At 37.2% G+C, this 16,797-nt stretch overlaps 1 protein-coding gene across 1 annotated transcript in view; it reads right to left on the bottom strand.

The window, feature by feature from the left end:
* Positions 1–216: 216 nt before the first annotated feature.
* The window catches only part of KCNH8 (potassium voltage-gated channel subfamily H member 8), a 166,019-nt gene continuing 149,438 nt past the window's right edge, over positions 217–16,797 (bottom strand). Inside the window, exons 16-17 of the mRNA XM_064441809.1 lie at positions 16,035–16,111; positions 217–3,721 (exon numbers count right to left, since the gene is read on the bottom strand). Of these exons, the coding sequence (XP_064297879.1) occupies positions 3,011–3,721; positions 16,035–16,111 (788 nt within the window). The 3' untranslated portion in view covers positions 217–3,010. The remainder of the gene's footprint in view (positions 3,722–16,034; positions 16,112–16,797) is intronic.

Genomic DNA, 16,797 nt, shown 5'->3' on the forward strand with positions numbered 1-16,797 from the left:
CCCTTCAAATCCAGATTTCTGTTTTGCTGACCTTCCTCTTCCCTTACTTGGTTTTGGCCTGGAATGAACTCGTCCTCTCCTAAGTCCCTGGAGGTTTCCCTGGGGAGGCTGTACGCTCATCTGCGTGATGCCATCTTACAGACTCTCTGCAATCCAGGTAATGGCTATGCATGTTCTTTGAAACTGTAGCCAATACAAATGGCTCAGTGTTTGCCAACTTTGTGTAGGATTTATCTGGCACTTGCAGAAACAAGGAACTAGTTAGGACAGGTTTTCTGGTGCTATTTCTTCTCAATTACCCCACTTTTTTTTTTTATTTATTCGAGAATTAAATGTACAACAGTAAAGCTATGGCTATTTATGGAAAGCAGCTTTTTGTTTCTGCTGCCCTCTTTACACTTTTATATAAAACTAACAAAAAAACTTGAGAACAAAACATCCAGTTTTAATCTCACAACACCAGCGTTTATACTAGGAAAAAAAAAACAATGCCAAAACTTTAAAGCATATACATAACGATTTGTGTATTGCTTATCAAATGAGAAAGCAAACACTGCTCCCAATTTATATATGTAATGGAAATTATTAAATGATATTCAGAATTAAGCGTGGTAAACAATTAGTATGTTTGATACAGCCCCAGTTGTACAAACTGGGGATATGGTCGTGCATGGCTGGGATATGGTGAGCTTGGATTAACCTGTATATTTTATTAATGAAATAGTTTGAGAACAGGTTACCTTGTGTGGCATGAAGAAGGTGGCAGCGAAGGATCTGGATTTGCGGACAGCTGTGCTGCATGTGCCCGTGCAACCCAAGGAACCAGCACCCACACTCTCTGACGAGGACAGGAGAGGGGCACGGCTATACGGTGTGCTGGCTGCTGCCGAGGCGAGGCAGCGCCGCATTGCCACCGAGCTTCTGGCTCCTCTGCCTGGAGCTCGTCCCTGCTGCCCCATGTTACGCAGCTCCTGGTTTCTGGCAAGGGGGGCTCTGCCAGCATGCCCCTGCCCTGAGCGTGGGGAGCAGGCAGCCTCCCCCAGACCCATCCTCCTGCCCTGCCCTGTGGTGGTGGGGGCGATGGCAGATCGGTAAATGTGAGCCAGGATTGTTTGCAGAAATACTGTAGAGCTATATTTGCTAGTAATTGTTATTAATTTTTTGTATTTCTGAAACATGCCTTATTTAATCAGCATTTCTCTATTTAACCTTAAACTAAATAAAAACTGAAATAGAGGGAAAATAAGAAACCCTATATATAAACACACATCTTGAAGTGTATATACACTGACAAAATTCAGGCAGCTCAAAATAGGAGATGACACTTTGTCCTTAATTTATACCGGTGGGAACAAGGATGTGAAAGGATGTAAATCAGGCACAGAGTATCAGCTGTGATTTATGTTCCAGTGCCCATCCAAATGTTAACAATAAACTTAGTCTTTGAAGTTTTCAGAAAAAAAAACCCTCTTAAAGAAGTTAAACATAAATCTGTGCTCTGTAAAAATTTTAATTTGATAACAATCACCAGTTTGTGTTAATTATTAAATGAAACTTAATTTACTTCTCCATTTTAGTATATTTATTTTGGGTAGTAAACATGTTTTTTTAGAAAGCTTGCTACAGAGCATGCAAATGGGATGCATGCTGCGCACCTTTATATATAAAAATCAAATTTCCAATACAAAGCACTAGCTCTACTTGCACTGTAGCAATATTAGTTCCTAAAGCATTAGTTACTGAAAAAAACCTTCAAATTTTCTTTGGGCATTAAATCACATTCTGGCTTAAAAAAATTTACAAACCTATAGTCTCTTTTCTTTTTGGCTGTTCAAAGCTAGTTTTTACGTATGTAAGTAAAAATCATCAAATCAGTAACGCTTCTAAATTTTGTCCTTTGTCTTTGATTAAACCATTGTAAGTTTCTCCTTTAATATTCCTCAATTTACGCAATGTTTTTCATCCCTCTTATTTTTATTCTCCATACATAAAATCCGAAAACAAGGATGCGTAATAAAATGTTGACTTGGTCTTGTCAATAATACTGCAATACTAAGACACGAACCAAGGATACTTAATGTTATCAGTATAACAATTCACATTTTAAGTAGTGATAGCTGACTTAGTATAGGATACAACATTCCAGCTATTTTATTTTTTTAAATAAAATAATTCCTTAATTTATTTGTATTCCATCAGCATGAATACATTCATTGTGAATTGCATGCACGTAAAAGAGAATCCATTTGTAAACTACATAATATTTTAACAATAAAGAGTATTTGATCTAATACATGATGGTAGTGCATTTCTTGTTAAAACTGCAAGCCTTTACCAAAATGAAAACAAACTCCTATTTTCCTTATAAATATTTTAAATAATTTTAAAGTACATGTTTCATACCAAGTATATAAAAATAGTGTTTTTAGATAAATTAAGAGGTTTCATTTACATGACAAATAACGTGCAACAACTAACCACTCTCTACCAGCTCTATTTGGTTGATTGTCTAGATGACATGCAGCAATAATTGTCTCTCAGCCTTCACAGAACTGACAAACAGACCAGCAGGACCCACGATCACCTGAAGCAAACAGTGCCATAGATATTGTTTGGGAACAACAGTCAGACACTCAGCGAAAACCTTTGCTTCGATGAACAAAAGCCACCCATGACAGTTCTTTTGTCCTAGACTTCCAGCTGCTCTGACCCTCAGGGTCTTTGGACTATCACAAAAGTCTGCCAAACAGACCAGTAAGTTATATCTGTATACAAGATGCTTTTCAACATGCTTCTAGAATCTAGAAATCTTTTTTTCCTGTAGTATGAACTGGCAATACCTTTTCTTACTTTCTATAAATCTGAATTTTCATTTTTGTAAGTCTCATTTCATTTTGTAAGTCTCCGTGATTGCCAGAGAAAAGGTCAAATAAAGCAGTCTCGCCATATTCTCTACATTTAAAACTGGCAGCTGTGGAACATGCTTCGAGTACCACTTTGCCGGTTCTCATTATACGTCTATGGCTTGGTAATCTTTTTCTTTAACATCCCTTGTGCTTGTCACAATGTCTACTGGGAAATCTGGGGTCTGTGCAGATACTACTCCAGCTGTTCCTTCTAGGTCCCATGATCCTGGCAGGTTCTCAAGGCTTAGTGAGCTGATTGCTCCTTGGCTAAAGCTACCTTCCTCAGATCTGCTGGGGAGCACGAGATGCAACGATGTCTCTGATGAAGAGCACACTGAAGAAGAAAGAGTTGCTGAAATAGACTGAAGAGGAGTCAAGGTAGTGTCTGAATGGGGAGAGGTGCATCTTAAAAATTGCAAACTGTCTTTCTGAATTACCTGATACTGGGAGGGGGAATTGTGAAGGCCTGGTGTATAATAAAATTCACTGTCCATAGAATTTTGCAGGTTGGGTTCAGTTCTTTGGGGACTGCTGCCAACAGAGGACAGATCTGTATTCCAAATGTCACATAACGTGTTGCCACGGCAAAATTGTGCTTTGGTGCAAGTAAAGTTCCCAGCTTGCATGTGTGTGCAAGGTTGATGCGTAGTCCAAACCATTCGAGACTGCAGGCTTTCCAGGGTAGGGCTTCGAGATATGCTGTGCACAGCACAGATCCCTGGAGGTTTCTGGGATGTAAGCAGGTTCTCCAGAAGGTGCATCACGTTCTTCATATCCTTACTTAATTGTGAGACTTCTTGGGTTAAAGTTGTTACCTGTTATGGCAAGGCAAAATATCACAGTATTTATTTATGAAGTCATGACTGAAACACACACATGCATACTTTTTTTTCCTTCTAACAATATCATGTGGGAAATAGTCCATCCATCTACCTTGCCACAGCTACATGTTACACTTCCTGTGGCATATTGAAATAACTAAAGGAACTCAATAAATATGTATGATGGAAATACCGTAGGCATAATTGATCTGATTTTAGATGATACTCTCTATATAAAGAATGCCTTAGGGTCAGAACTGAGATGATTTCTAGTGGCAATATGACATCAATAGCTTCTTGACCAATCATTAAATATTCTAATGCATAGAATTTTTTTATTAACCAATCTTATACTGGTGAATGATATAAAAATGAGGTCTTGTGAAATCTTGTTCAGAAATATACATGTGAAAAATCCTGCTGTCTTCATAATAAGATAAAAGAAACCCATACCCGAAGTTGTCGGGTGCAAGCAGTAGTTACATGAAAGTCTGGTGGACTACTACTGAAAACAGGAAATAAAAAAGAAGAAAAGAAACTGGACAGTCTAAACACTACATGCTACTGCTAAACATTTAAACAATATAAAAGGCTATGAAACAGTGTGCTTCTGTGTAGTTACGTTTATGCTTGAAAGGTATTGCTTACAACACTGAGACAGATAGTCATCCATAGCACAGATTACTCTGGTGTGTGTGCAAAAGGAAGAATCATATTTTCTATGAGACCTTTTTCTTTTTTTCAGTGCTGAAACCACTGATAGCATGCAATTAATTACATGAATTACATGAAGTCTTTAAACTCCCCAAAATTGCTGTTTTGGGTGGGGATCAGATTGACAGGTTCTGAATTTGTATTTTAAAGTAAATTGATATATAAACATTAATGGGGACATTTATTAGGGCATTACAAGGACATTTTGGGAATTGAAAAGCCTAACTCAAACATTAAAGTGACCCACTCACCATTTCAAATATGTTTGTCTTTCCTTTGTCCTTCTTTAGGAAAATTTTGCAGAAAGTTAAAATACTCAAACATTTTTAATAAAGGGAAATGAACTTATCAAGAGTTAGAAATGAACTTTGTCTCCTTGGTAGCTAATCAATCTAATTTATGTCAAACCTCTGTCATTACTGTTAAAATAGAGTTTCTCATACTGATCCTAGTGAAAATACTCTGTTGTAAAAAAGACATGACTGCACATTTATCTTCAGAAGAATAAACCACCTATCAAAAAGAAAAAAGGCTCATTCAGGGGGCCTTTCTTCACCCTGAAGTAAAGACACCACCGATTAGGTGCCCTACACAAATTAATTTTCATGTAATCTGAAGCAGAGATACAATTTTCTTTTTTCTGACAGGACAGTTCCAAAGAAATCTGCTGAAAAGACATTTCAGGCTGAGTTTGACTGCGTTACTACAGGCACAATAATTATAAAGAAATTCTGAGTTAGAAGGAAGATAGGAAGCTCCAGTACAGACCCTATACATCTATTAATTTATTTCTGAGCTAAAAGTTCAAACCCATCATATTGTTTAATAGTTTTGTAATGATCACGCTACCCTTGGAGGGAAAATGCTTGAAGGGAGGAGGCTTTTGAGTGGCACATTACAGGATCTCTCTCTGTCTCTCCACCTCTCTTTCTTTCTGCCTTGTTACCTAATTAAGTCATGCTAGATAGAAAATAACCATGAGATCTTCTTCTGCCAGCTGAGATTAAACTTTGAACATCTGGTAGCTCATCTTAACTTCTTTTAAGTGAGAAATTAAAATACATTAGGAAAATGATTTGTGAACAGGCTTCCTGTGGGGTCAGAGCAGCCAGAGGAGGTTCTTGGTACTGTCAGGCTGTAAAGAACCACAGTGTGAGATTTCGGGACAAATCAACCATGCAAGAACTTCTGTGCTCTATTGGGAACTGGGAAGAAAGTGGGAAGAAGGGCAACCAAACCTATGGCTACCTAGATTCAGTGGTTGTCAGTTCTTTTTTAGGACCATCACTGGTCTTCTATCCTAGCAGATAAAGGAACTTTGTTTTCTGTGCCAGTTTCCCAACTTGCATCCATTTTACAGGGCTTTCTGCAGCTGTGTAGACAGGAAAATTGATACTACCTTATGAGCATGCACCTTATCTGAACTATGAATGCTGTGTGAAAATATCTGCACGTTTAACATATCTTGTTTGGCTTGGTCCATGCTTTTCTCTTGCATTTCTGGTTACTGAAAGGCTTTTTAAAAGTTTAATTATTCTTTAACATTTTTCTTTTGCCAGTTCTTTGAGGCAATACAGCAAAAATCAATCCCAGCATCAGTACTTGTGGCATTCCTGAATTTCTGTTAATTTACAACTTGCTCTAGTGCCCAGATACTATTTTTGGTATTTCAGTGGGTTCTTAGAGTGTTGTCTTCTCATAATCTTGCTCTCGCACAGTCATAGGAACTAACCTGATAAACCAGCCTTTGACGTATGCTTTAAGAGTTTCCAGTTGTATGGTAGTTTAAGACCCTAAGTTTTTATGCCAAACTTCGTTAGAAATTGACCACCATTTAGTGAGATCAGTTTGGACCAATAATGTTTAACACAAAGCCAAAGCAAATATGCAATTTTCTGGATTGTTGAAAAGCTTTTCTGGATTTCACAAACTGTTGATCTTACAGGATTAAATCTCTGATATATGTATGAATAATTACCATCTATCTCTACATTATTGTACTTATACTTACGTAGTATACTATTACTGTTATTATCAATACTATACTGTTTATGCTATCCTTTTTACACCCTGCAGAGATTCTTGAGCAGATGTAAATAAGCAGATGTAACAGGGAACAATTTTATCAATAATGTTAACAATTTCACAGTGCTCCAGAAAGTGCAAAAGAACAGAGATTAAAAGCAAAAAGAATTTTGTCTATGAAACAGAAATTGAAAGCAGTACAGTCTCCTCCTGAGCAAAAGGACTAATTCCTTGCATGCTGGTAAGGCTATTCTCTTTTCAGGAGTTCAGTGATTATTGCTAGGCGATACAGCTAGTTGTACAAATGGTTCCCGCTGTGCTAGGCAGACAGCTTTAAAACTATCTGAGATCCCAAATATACTTGAAATGCTGCCTTAACAGTTTCTAGGCCTTGAAAAACATACTGCAATGTTTCCTGATATAGAAACTGGGATTTATACAGATTTAGCTTGAACTAGCAAGAGGTGCTTCTCAGGCTGGTCAAAAGTAATGTGCTGGTACCTTTTTAGCAGACTTTTATAAAGAAGAAATATCTTTCAAACAGAGGTTAAAAAAGCAGATTTTTTTTAACATATGGACTTTAATAATAATACTTTCTGATGCCCTGACCAATATAGGTTTTAGTAGTTATATTTTGCATTTTCAAATTTGACAGTTTCAGTAGAAAGAGTATTTTTCTTTATTACCAGCATTAAACAGTTGTGCAGTTTGAATACTTTGTTCCATCTAGTTAAGTAGGCATGTAGATGATTGTATTAAAGCTTTCCAGAAAAGTTATGAAAATCTCTATATAATATAAGATGATAATGGCGATTATTGCTTTGTATAAATGATATTGATTAAACACGTTTCTTTTTTTTTCCATTATATATTCACAGAATCACAGAATGGTGGGGGTTGGAAGGGACCTCTGCAGATCATCTCGTCCAACCCCCTGCTTGAGCAGGCACACCTGGAGCAGGGGGCACAGGAATGCATCCAGGCGGGTTTTGAATATTCCCAGAGAGGGAGACTCCACAGCCTCCCTGGGCAGCCTCTTCCACTGCACCGTCACCCTCACAGGAAAGAAGTTTTTTCTCATATTTGGGTGGAACTTCCTGTGTTCCTACTTGTGCCCATTGCCGCTTGTCCTGTCGTTGGGCACCCCTGAAAAGAGTCTGGCCCCATCCTCTTGACACCCACCCTTTAGATATCGGTAAGCACTGATAAGATTCCCCTCAGTCCTCTCTCATCTAGGCACTGAACAAACTCAGGTCTCTCAGCCTTTCCTCATAAGAGAGATGCTCCAGCCCCCTGAGCTACCCCCTTTGTAGCTCTTTGCTGGACTCTCTCCAGTAGTTCCCTGTCCTTTTAATGCACCCCAGGATACCGTTGGCCTTCTTGACCACAAGGGCACATTGAAGGGCACATTCCAACAGTTAGATTTTTTTTTAATGTTAAATTTACTACTAGAATGCCTATATCTCATTGTTCTTGGATAAATCTGGAATAAGCATTTTTTTTTCTAATTAGACACCTAATACACTGGTATTTTCTTCTCTCTGTGGTTTACTCCCTTTTGCAATTCAGACTTCACCCAGACATTTTCCTACAATGACTCTGAACGCGTGAAGAAAATTTGGTTCTTGAGAATTGGAAGTTGCATTTTGGCAACGCAAGGAAGCTGCCTGGCTTGCACTGCATATGGCAGCTTCTCTGTTCCCTTGCTTGGTGTTTCATTGCTTCTTCTATTCCGGTGCTTCATAAAGTCAAGGAGACTTTCAGCCAGAACGAGTTGTCATCCAAAGCTTAGATTAACTAGCTGCTGATATGGTTTCCCAGTAAGCACACTGTTGAATGAATGAATGAAATGAGAACTGAGCCGAGACAGACTTTTCACTGATTGTCTATGAACATCTCTGTGGCAATTGGTATTATGGTGACAGACATTTCTGATTTAATGGCACTTTAGGAATAAAGCTAGCTGCAGAAGAAAAAATCTGAGCTAATCTGAGTTCAGATTAAATATACAGGATTTGTGCAATGATATGATAGTTCAGTTTCAGCAAAATAAATGTAGAAATCTAGAAGGTTGTGAAACTGGCTTTATCGTGTAGGAGTAGAAGAAAACTTGCTGGTTTCTCTGCTGACTCTCTAGCCAGCTCTTGGGTAGTTCCAGGGCAACCAGTCTGTCTGGGTAAATTAGGACACTAAGATTATTGCTATAGTTATTAAACAAGTAAGGACAGAACAGAAAAATATAAAGAACTAGATAATTTAAGTGTATTCAAGTCAAAAGGGCTCCCATGAAATTCAGTCTAGAATAAGGGTTCCCAAACTGCAGTTCTAATAATTTGTGGCTCTTCATTGTTGGATGTGGATGCAGCCATCAGGTTGGCACAGAATCAGGACAGTGTCAGCATGATAGTGGCAATAAGAAAATCAGGTTTGCAAATTACTGCTTCAAGGACTCCAGAAACTATCAGGGACAAACTCTGACTGACTAGCTACTGACTGAGAGCAAATGGAGGAATATGGAAATGCCAGGAGGCTGGGAGAAGAGAAGCTGTTAATGTGCACTGTTGAAAGAAAGCTTGAGGTTGTATGTATGCTATCAGGCAAAAATATTAAGAATACAATTTCTATAAATGCCTAGTTAAAAGAAAACAGGCAGTATACATTTCTCAAGAATAAACCATGACAAAACAATGTCATTCTCTTCTTTAACTCAAAAGCTGGTTTAATAGATAAGAAGAAACTGTAGATGCAATATATATCTTGTCAGAAGACTACTCAGATGTTACCATCCATGTGGCATTCTTCTAAACCATCCAAGAAAATGTGACTGAGATGTAATCACCATGAGTTGAATTCATACACAATTGGAATGCTTTATGACCAATGTCTTGCTGCCATCCTGGGAGGACATTTCAAGCCATTCTTTTTAGTAGCCTATCCTGATTTGTTTTTATTTAATGTTTATTTTTAATGGCTAAATGGAATTCATGTTCACTTTTAAATATCAGTAATATGAAATTCAACAAAGATAAATGTTAAACATTACATCTGAAAAGAAAATGTCAAAGGCATGAATATAATATTCTGCCTATGCAGAGTATTATAGAAAAATGTCTGTGGAGTTTTGCTGAATCACACTTTGCAGGCATTAATCATGCTCCCAGGATATATCAATACAGTTTTTTTTATTGGATACAGGAAGAGGGTTCTTTTCACTAGGAGTGACTTAGGCTGGTGCAGCTTGAGGTCATGTACTCTGTCAGTGACTTAAAAGACCTAACCAAAGACAATCCAAAAGAAAATGCTACCAATTAAGGGTTTAGGAAGTGTGACGGGCAAAGAAAGACAGGGTGAATTTGATTTGTTGAGATCTGCTGGAACAGTATGTTTCCACTGTAAAGTTGTTTTAAAGGAGAATGGCAATCAGCTTTTTCTTATGTCTTCTAGGCGTAAGAGAAAAAGCAGTAAATGTGCATACCAATAAAGAGTTACATTTAGGTGTAGGGAAAATAGATCTTTTCAGCACAAGAAGGTTTAAAAATGCCTGTTAGAGAGTTAACTGAATAATCGTTGTCATCTGTCATGGTAGTAAAAAGCTGAGGTCAGCTTTTGGTGCCCAGTTGATTTTTACACTGCATGACTTCCTCTCTTCATTAATTTCTTTGTTTCAGGTGCCTTTCCACCAAAGAAAAGTGCAAGAGAGACACTGCAGTGTATAGGACCTATGCCCTGTATGTGCCATATGACCTGCTTAAAAGACCCCAAATTAACCTAAGCTTTAGAGCATCAGCCATTTCAATCATCAAAACACAACAGCAGAGAGGAGACAAAACAAGGTAGGAACTCTTTGGAAATATGAATGTCAGCGCTAAAAGGAAAATATATTTTCACAAATCTCAGTAAACAGAAATGTGTTTACTTGGTGTTTATGGTTTAGAAAGCTTTTATTTCTTAACACAAGTAATACTAGTTTTATATCTCGACTTCTATGCTAAATTTACATAGCTAAAATCCAAGATGGATAGATTAGTCGTAATTAGTTTTCATCATAAATAAATGTCATTAGTTCACTTTCTGCCACATTTTTCTTGACTGAAGGATATTTTCCAAAGTGAATTATTATGATAGCCTTGCTGCAAAATAATTTCAGAATAATATGGTAATGAACTTCTTACAAAGAACATGTTTTTAGTTACTGTAAGTCACGGGTGTTCTTTATATGAGTTCTCAAGCTGCAAATTGAACTTCACAGTATGTAAAACTGAAGGCCTAGTTGACTTTGTTAACCAAATTTCCTTCATTGGCACTGATTATAAAATGACCATTTCCATCGTATGCATACATTTTTAGTATTAAGGAATATATTTTGCTTAAAAAACAGAATGCTTTTTTTCCTGTCCTGAGAGGAGAATGAGATTTGGTAGCTGGATGTCATATATGTTTTAAAATAATCTATTAATAAAATTTCTTTAAGTGATTTAGAAAATAAACATATTTATATAGCATTATTCCTTTTGTTAGATGAAAGTGAAATATCCCTCTGAATTAATTTTCTCTCTTCTGAATAAGTGCCAAATGCTTAGAGTATTTTAAGCACTTGAATCTAAAAACCTAAAATTAAAAATAGCTGAATTTCCACTAAGTGCTCCAACATGCAGCTAAATAGAAGGCAATTTTCTAGTACAAAGCATAACCGTATTAATATTTCCTCATGTTTGTTTTTCAGTTGAATGGGAGAAATGTGAGTACTCTGTCCATTATACTGTTTTAGTACTGTAATTGTGGCGTCTATGGATGTGGTAAAGTATAAAATCAGCCCCCAAATTCTGAAGCTGAAGGAGGCTGCACTGGAGCTGGGTCACACATGGGAAAAACGGGACATGACAAAAAAATCTGAGTCTGTCTGTATGCACTGCACAGATGTCCTGTATATCTGAGCATGAAATCATGTACCTGTGTGTTTGAATGGAGAACATGTACATGTGCACTGCGCAAATTATGGGAGAACAATTATTACTAAAATGTGGGTATTTTCTTAACTGGTCTATGTTTTAAGTAATTAAGATTTGGGGTTTGCACACTGAATCAAAATAGAAGTATTTCTATGGTATTTTCATACAGTTGCATTCAAATGATAGAGAGCTAAAAGCCTAGTAGGACACAGACAATGGGACAGTGATAGGCTGGTGTTTTAATCTAGACTTATGGCCACCTGTACATCTCAGAAAATCTGCTTAGTGGTTTCCTGTTTTTACTTCTGGGATCCTTAGTAGTTATGTATGATTGCACCAGGTAAATGGTGCCTCTGAAAAAATGCTGAATGTTTAGATACAATTATTTGATCAGTCTTTGCAGAAAATGCATTGGAAAGACCAGGTTGGGTGTACAATCCTCTGCAAAAGAAGGATGCATCCTTGTAAGGCAGAAGACCTATTCCTAAATTCTCACCCTGCCTAATTTGGAGCAGGTCTTTGAATCAAGCTTGCCTTGGCTCAGAAAACGTGCCATGCTCTTGGGTATTTGGTCACTTAATCCTGAAACTATTGCTTAAATAATTGCGTTTTTACGGGAGCAAGAGCCTGAACCTTAACTCTCTTTCCTACAACTTACCTAACGTACTGAATTATAATGAAAGTCACAACTTTTTTATTCAGTGATCATTGAGACTAAGTGGAATGGGTGAATAGGGTAGGCGATTAAGTAGTCCTATTCTGTTCCAACTTGCCATACTGAACTGGAGGGAAATTCCCTTTATCAGATTGCATCTCATTCAGGCTCAAAATGAGAAGTGAGGTGAGGGAATGAAGAACCTGGGTAACTGGCTGAGCAACCAAACCATGGAACTATAAATTGGAATATGGGGTGTATTCAAGTTTCTCTCACCTTGCCTAATAAAGTGACAGTGATGACCTTGGAACCTACCCTCCTTAGAAAAAATCTGTGCATCCATTAGTCCTAAAGTTAATACATAACTCTGAGAAGTTAAATCAAGGCTCTGTCTTCTGTTAGTCCCATTCTTAGGTAAATGAACTTTCCTTTGGGTTATGTAGTGAATGTCATACACCTAAAATACTGCCAAGAGCTCCACTGCATATCTAAGCAGGATATAGCTTTCTTTTTTTTTTGGTAGATTTTTCTCTGGGGTAACTCTGCTTTGCTTTGCTAACAACAGACTGTATTGAATGTCTGAATGGGAAGATGCACGTCTTTGTTCCCCCAACGAAGAGTTGAAATGTTTTTAAGCTAATTAGTGAACTGTGGTAATACAATTGCCTTTCATGAAAGCAGTTATTTTTGCATTTGTTGATTGATTCTGATCTCCACTGGGAAATGTATTAATGATAGTGTTTGCTGCTGTTGGCTACTTGTGACCTGTTTTCTCATTTATTTTTTTTCAGGACCCCACGTGTCTGAATAGAAAAGTTAATTTCTAACTCTGCCAGTATTTTAACTACTGCTAGTAGTCTGCTGCAGCATCAGTCATAATCTTCCATTAATAGTCATCATTGAGAGATGGAATGATGAAAGCACTGGGTCAAGTGTTGTTCAATACTTAATGTAACAAGAAAAACCCCAAGGAACAACTAGTGTATTCCAGAAAGCCTACTCATAGGCTTATTTAGGTAAGTACCAAGTCAGCATTGTCAGTTCAGAAACTCCAGATGGGGTATGTTTGAATACATGTAGAATATGCAATTAAGCAGCCCTATAGTCATACAGTTTTTTCATTGTAAATTTTGATCCATGGGAAGACTTGGAGAATACCCATCTGTCTCTGGGATTTGAGCCCAGAGTGTTACCTATGAAATCTAAATCTCCACCTGTTCTAAATTGCTCCTCATGCTTTTTTATTATGTCCTAGTCCAATATTTGTCCATATCGTATGCCCATGCATTGGCACATTAAATTGAGAATTCTCACATGTATAAATGTGTCTATGTTTAAGAGTCTTGCTTGATCAGAATGCAGAACGCTGTTTTCTTTGCTAGGGGACGTCTTAGAAAACAAAATATGAGCTTGGAAAGTAGAGAATACTCCCTCCAAGTACTGCAAGGCACCAACAACAATCTTCACCTTAAACATGTCTACACTAGTGTAGATGTACTCTACGTAACGTACTCTCTACACCACGGAGTAAAGTCACCTTAGAGATACTGCAAAGATGAATATAATTATTCCCTTAGGTTCCTAGACTAAGTCTGGGGTGTTTTCCAGAGTGTAGGATTTTCTGTAATCATTCATGCAGCTCTATAATCTTCTATAAATTCTATGAGCTTCTCTAATCAGAGAAAGGTGTCTTTCTCTGCTGTGACTAAACAGTAAGTACAACTATTTTCAGAAAATTTTCAACATTTTTGTGTTATTTGTATCTTCTTGTAGCATTATTATTAATGTCATTTTATCACTATCCAGGCTAGATGTAAATCAGTTCAGGTTCTGCCAAAAGATGTCTGAACCTACCAAAACCTTGTTTGGCTTCCAATTTTAGTACTTAGCACTCCATGTTGGTGCAGGCGCCAGTCAGTTAAGCAGTTTGAAAACAAATTCTGTCTCACACACCAAGCTAGCAAGACTCCAGAATTTGGTGGTACTCTTTTTAAATATCCAGAGATTTTCTTCCTCTTACTTACAGGGCTTCTAATACCTGCTTGACAGACAAAGACTATAGATGAACCCAATTTTATCACACTCCTGTGTAAAAAAGAGAAGGACCTCCTGGTGATGACTTCTTTTTTTCTGACAACCTAGTAGTTGACTTTAATCAAGAATTGTTGTTGAAATCTGTCTCTAACCCAGGAGACACTGCAAAATTATTGGGAAGTAAGCATCTCTTATTTCAAGTGAAGTCTCACAGGTAGCATACTATGTGAAAAAATGGACTGATCCCCCCTCCTCAATTTTAAAATAAGAGAGTGAACCCTATTCAGGACAGTGAAATATTTGTCTCTGGTATTTGGATTCTGTTTCCCTGTGTGGAAGGTTTAGTGTTTTACTGCATGTGGTCATATTTCCTTTTTTATGTTAGTATAAGCCAGCAAGCTGCATAACATTTTGTTCACAGAATGTTAGCAGGGAAAAATGAAGATTGTGCATGGTGGGAAATGACCTTCATCATGTTTTGCTTTGTTTTTTTCTTCTTTTATTTAACATACTGCCCTGCTCCAAGATTTATTTATTGCTTTTCACTAGAAAAGCAATGACAAGCCCAGAACTACTACAGGTGAAATGTTTGGTTAATCTACAAGACGCCTGCCTTAGCACATTTGCCACAATGATGTGTTTTCCAATTGCCTCTTGTGGATAACCATGTAATATGCCCTTGCATTTAAAAAATACATGTCCTCTTCAAAATCAAAAGGGATGAATCAATATGACTTATCTGTTTCAAAAGTATCACATAAGACATATAATTTTCTATCATAATAGTGTTGTCAATTAACATCTGGAGGTGTTTCTGAGTTCTTTGGTCAAGTCTTATAAAAAACTGTAGTCAGTAGGACATGAGATTTTTATCTGAACTCTACAGTTTGATATACAAATGAGATGATGCATTCAGAGTGACTAACTAACCACACATGCACTCTTAGCTTAGGACATATAAGTTGTTTGACCAAGTTAACTTAACCTGACCAAGGATGGAAGAGGTTTACAAGCCCAATACTTCATATATGGGAATAAAGAATAGCTAGATTAAATATATGCAATATAGAAGGAAAAAATAAAATAAAACTTGACATTTCTGGCAGTCAAAGAGATCAGGAGAAAAGAAGAGAAACTGGCGGTTGGATTTATTTAAATATTTCCTCATGTGGAATCATAATAAATTGTCTCTAATCTCTTCATAGTGAAAGACAGAGTATGCTGGGAACAGACTTTAGTCTTGCAGTATAACTGTGAAGTTAAAGTCTAATGTTTTTATCTTGTTAACCAAAATACTGCAGTGGCTGGATATATGAAACAGTTTGGCCAGAGAACATCTCCTCTTTAGTGTTGGATTGATAGTTGAATACAGGTTTGAAGTTATTAGAAGGGAAGAATAGAAAGCACCACTGAACAATATCGGCCCTGCATTCTTCAGGTCATATGGCTTGAACAGGGGTGGATGAACAACTGTTTCATTTTAAATAGGCACAGGTAAAATGATTTGAAACATTTGATGTGAATTTGAACGTGATTGGCTTTGCATTTCTTTCAAGGAAATTCTCCAAAAGCATAGCATTCACAAACCAAGAAAAGCTGGAAGAAGGGTCTTGGGGCAAGAATGAGAGGAAAGAAGGAAATAGAAATGCATACAGAAGAGGATAAATTCTAAGAAAATTAGATAGGCTAACTATGCTAAACTCACTTTGTTTTTCGCTGTAGCCCATGACACAAACTTCTATATAGCTTTCATGTAAAATATTAATATGGTAGAGAGTTAAAAGTCCCAAACTGCCCTAAAAGTTGGAACCCCATCCAGTTTTGTAAACTCGTTTATCACACATTTATCATATTCCCAAGTTTTCTGAGTTTTCTGCAGCATTCCTTGAATCATTGTTAACATCTTTCAACCCCCACAAAAACTTGTTACCTCATTATTAAGCCTGCTGATCTGCTGCTTGGTCTCTTCTGCTTTGATAACAAGCACAGCAGCACCAATTTCAGCCTCTGAAAAAAATTCAAATGCATATAAATGAGAGAAGTATAGTAAGTTGGAAACAGCAATGCTGTTCTTGCACTTATCCAATGCTTTAAATTTAAACCTAGTTTGCACTTGTGTTTAATGTCTAGTGTATAATGTGCAAGAAAAGTGTGACAAATAAAGTTCATACTGCTTTCTTCAGTCTGAACCTGAAAAGACTGAAGAGTACAACCCTGGTGCTAACTGTGTGACATGTCAACCGTTTTTGAAAATCAGAGATACAATTAAGCTTCTATTACCATTTTTGGCTTTAAGAGGAACAAAAAGTGTCCTAATAGCCTCCATGCAAAAAGTACAGAATTATGTGAGGACTGTTTACTCATAAAAGAGGGGAGGTTGGAAACAGTCTGAGCTTCACTAGTTGTGTCTCTTCAGCATTAGTCCACTGTCCTCCCCCTCTCTTTCTTTCTTCCCCACCCCACCCCACCCCTCCCCGCCCCCCATGCTGATGTACTCTTTTCCTCTGTGGTGTTATTTTACTAACCTTTTCAGAGTGTAGGTCATTTAAGGCTTCTTAAATATTAACAAAGTTTGAGAGCCAAGTCTGCACATGGGTCTTTATGATTTTTTTTAATTTGATATTGAAATGTTCTTATGTTGAATGTTGTTCTTGTGTTTAGTATCTTCCATGGCCAAAAGTTTGGGAGCTTGG

The sequence above is a fragment of the Phalacrocorax carbo genome, chromosome 2 (assembly GCF_963921805.1).
Source record: "Phalacrocorax carbo chromosome 2, bPhaCar2.1, whole genome shotgun sequence".
Taxonomy (NCBI): domain Eukaryota; kingdom Metazoa; phylum Chordata; class Aves; order Suliformes; family Phalacrocoracidae; genus Phalacrocorax; species Phalacrocorax carbo.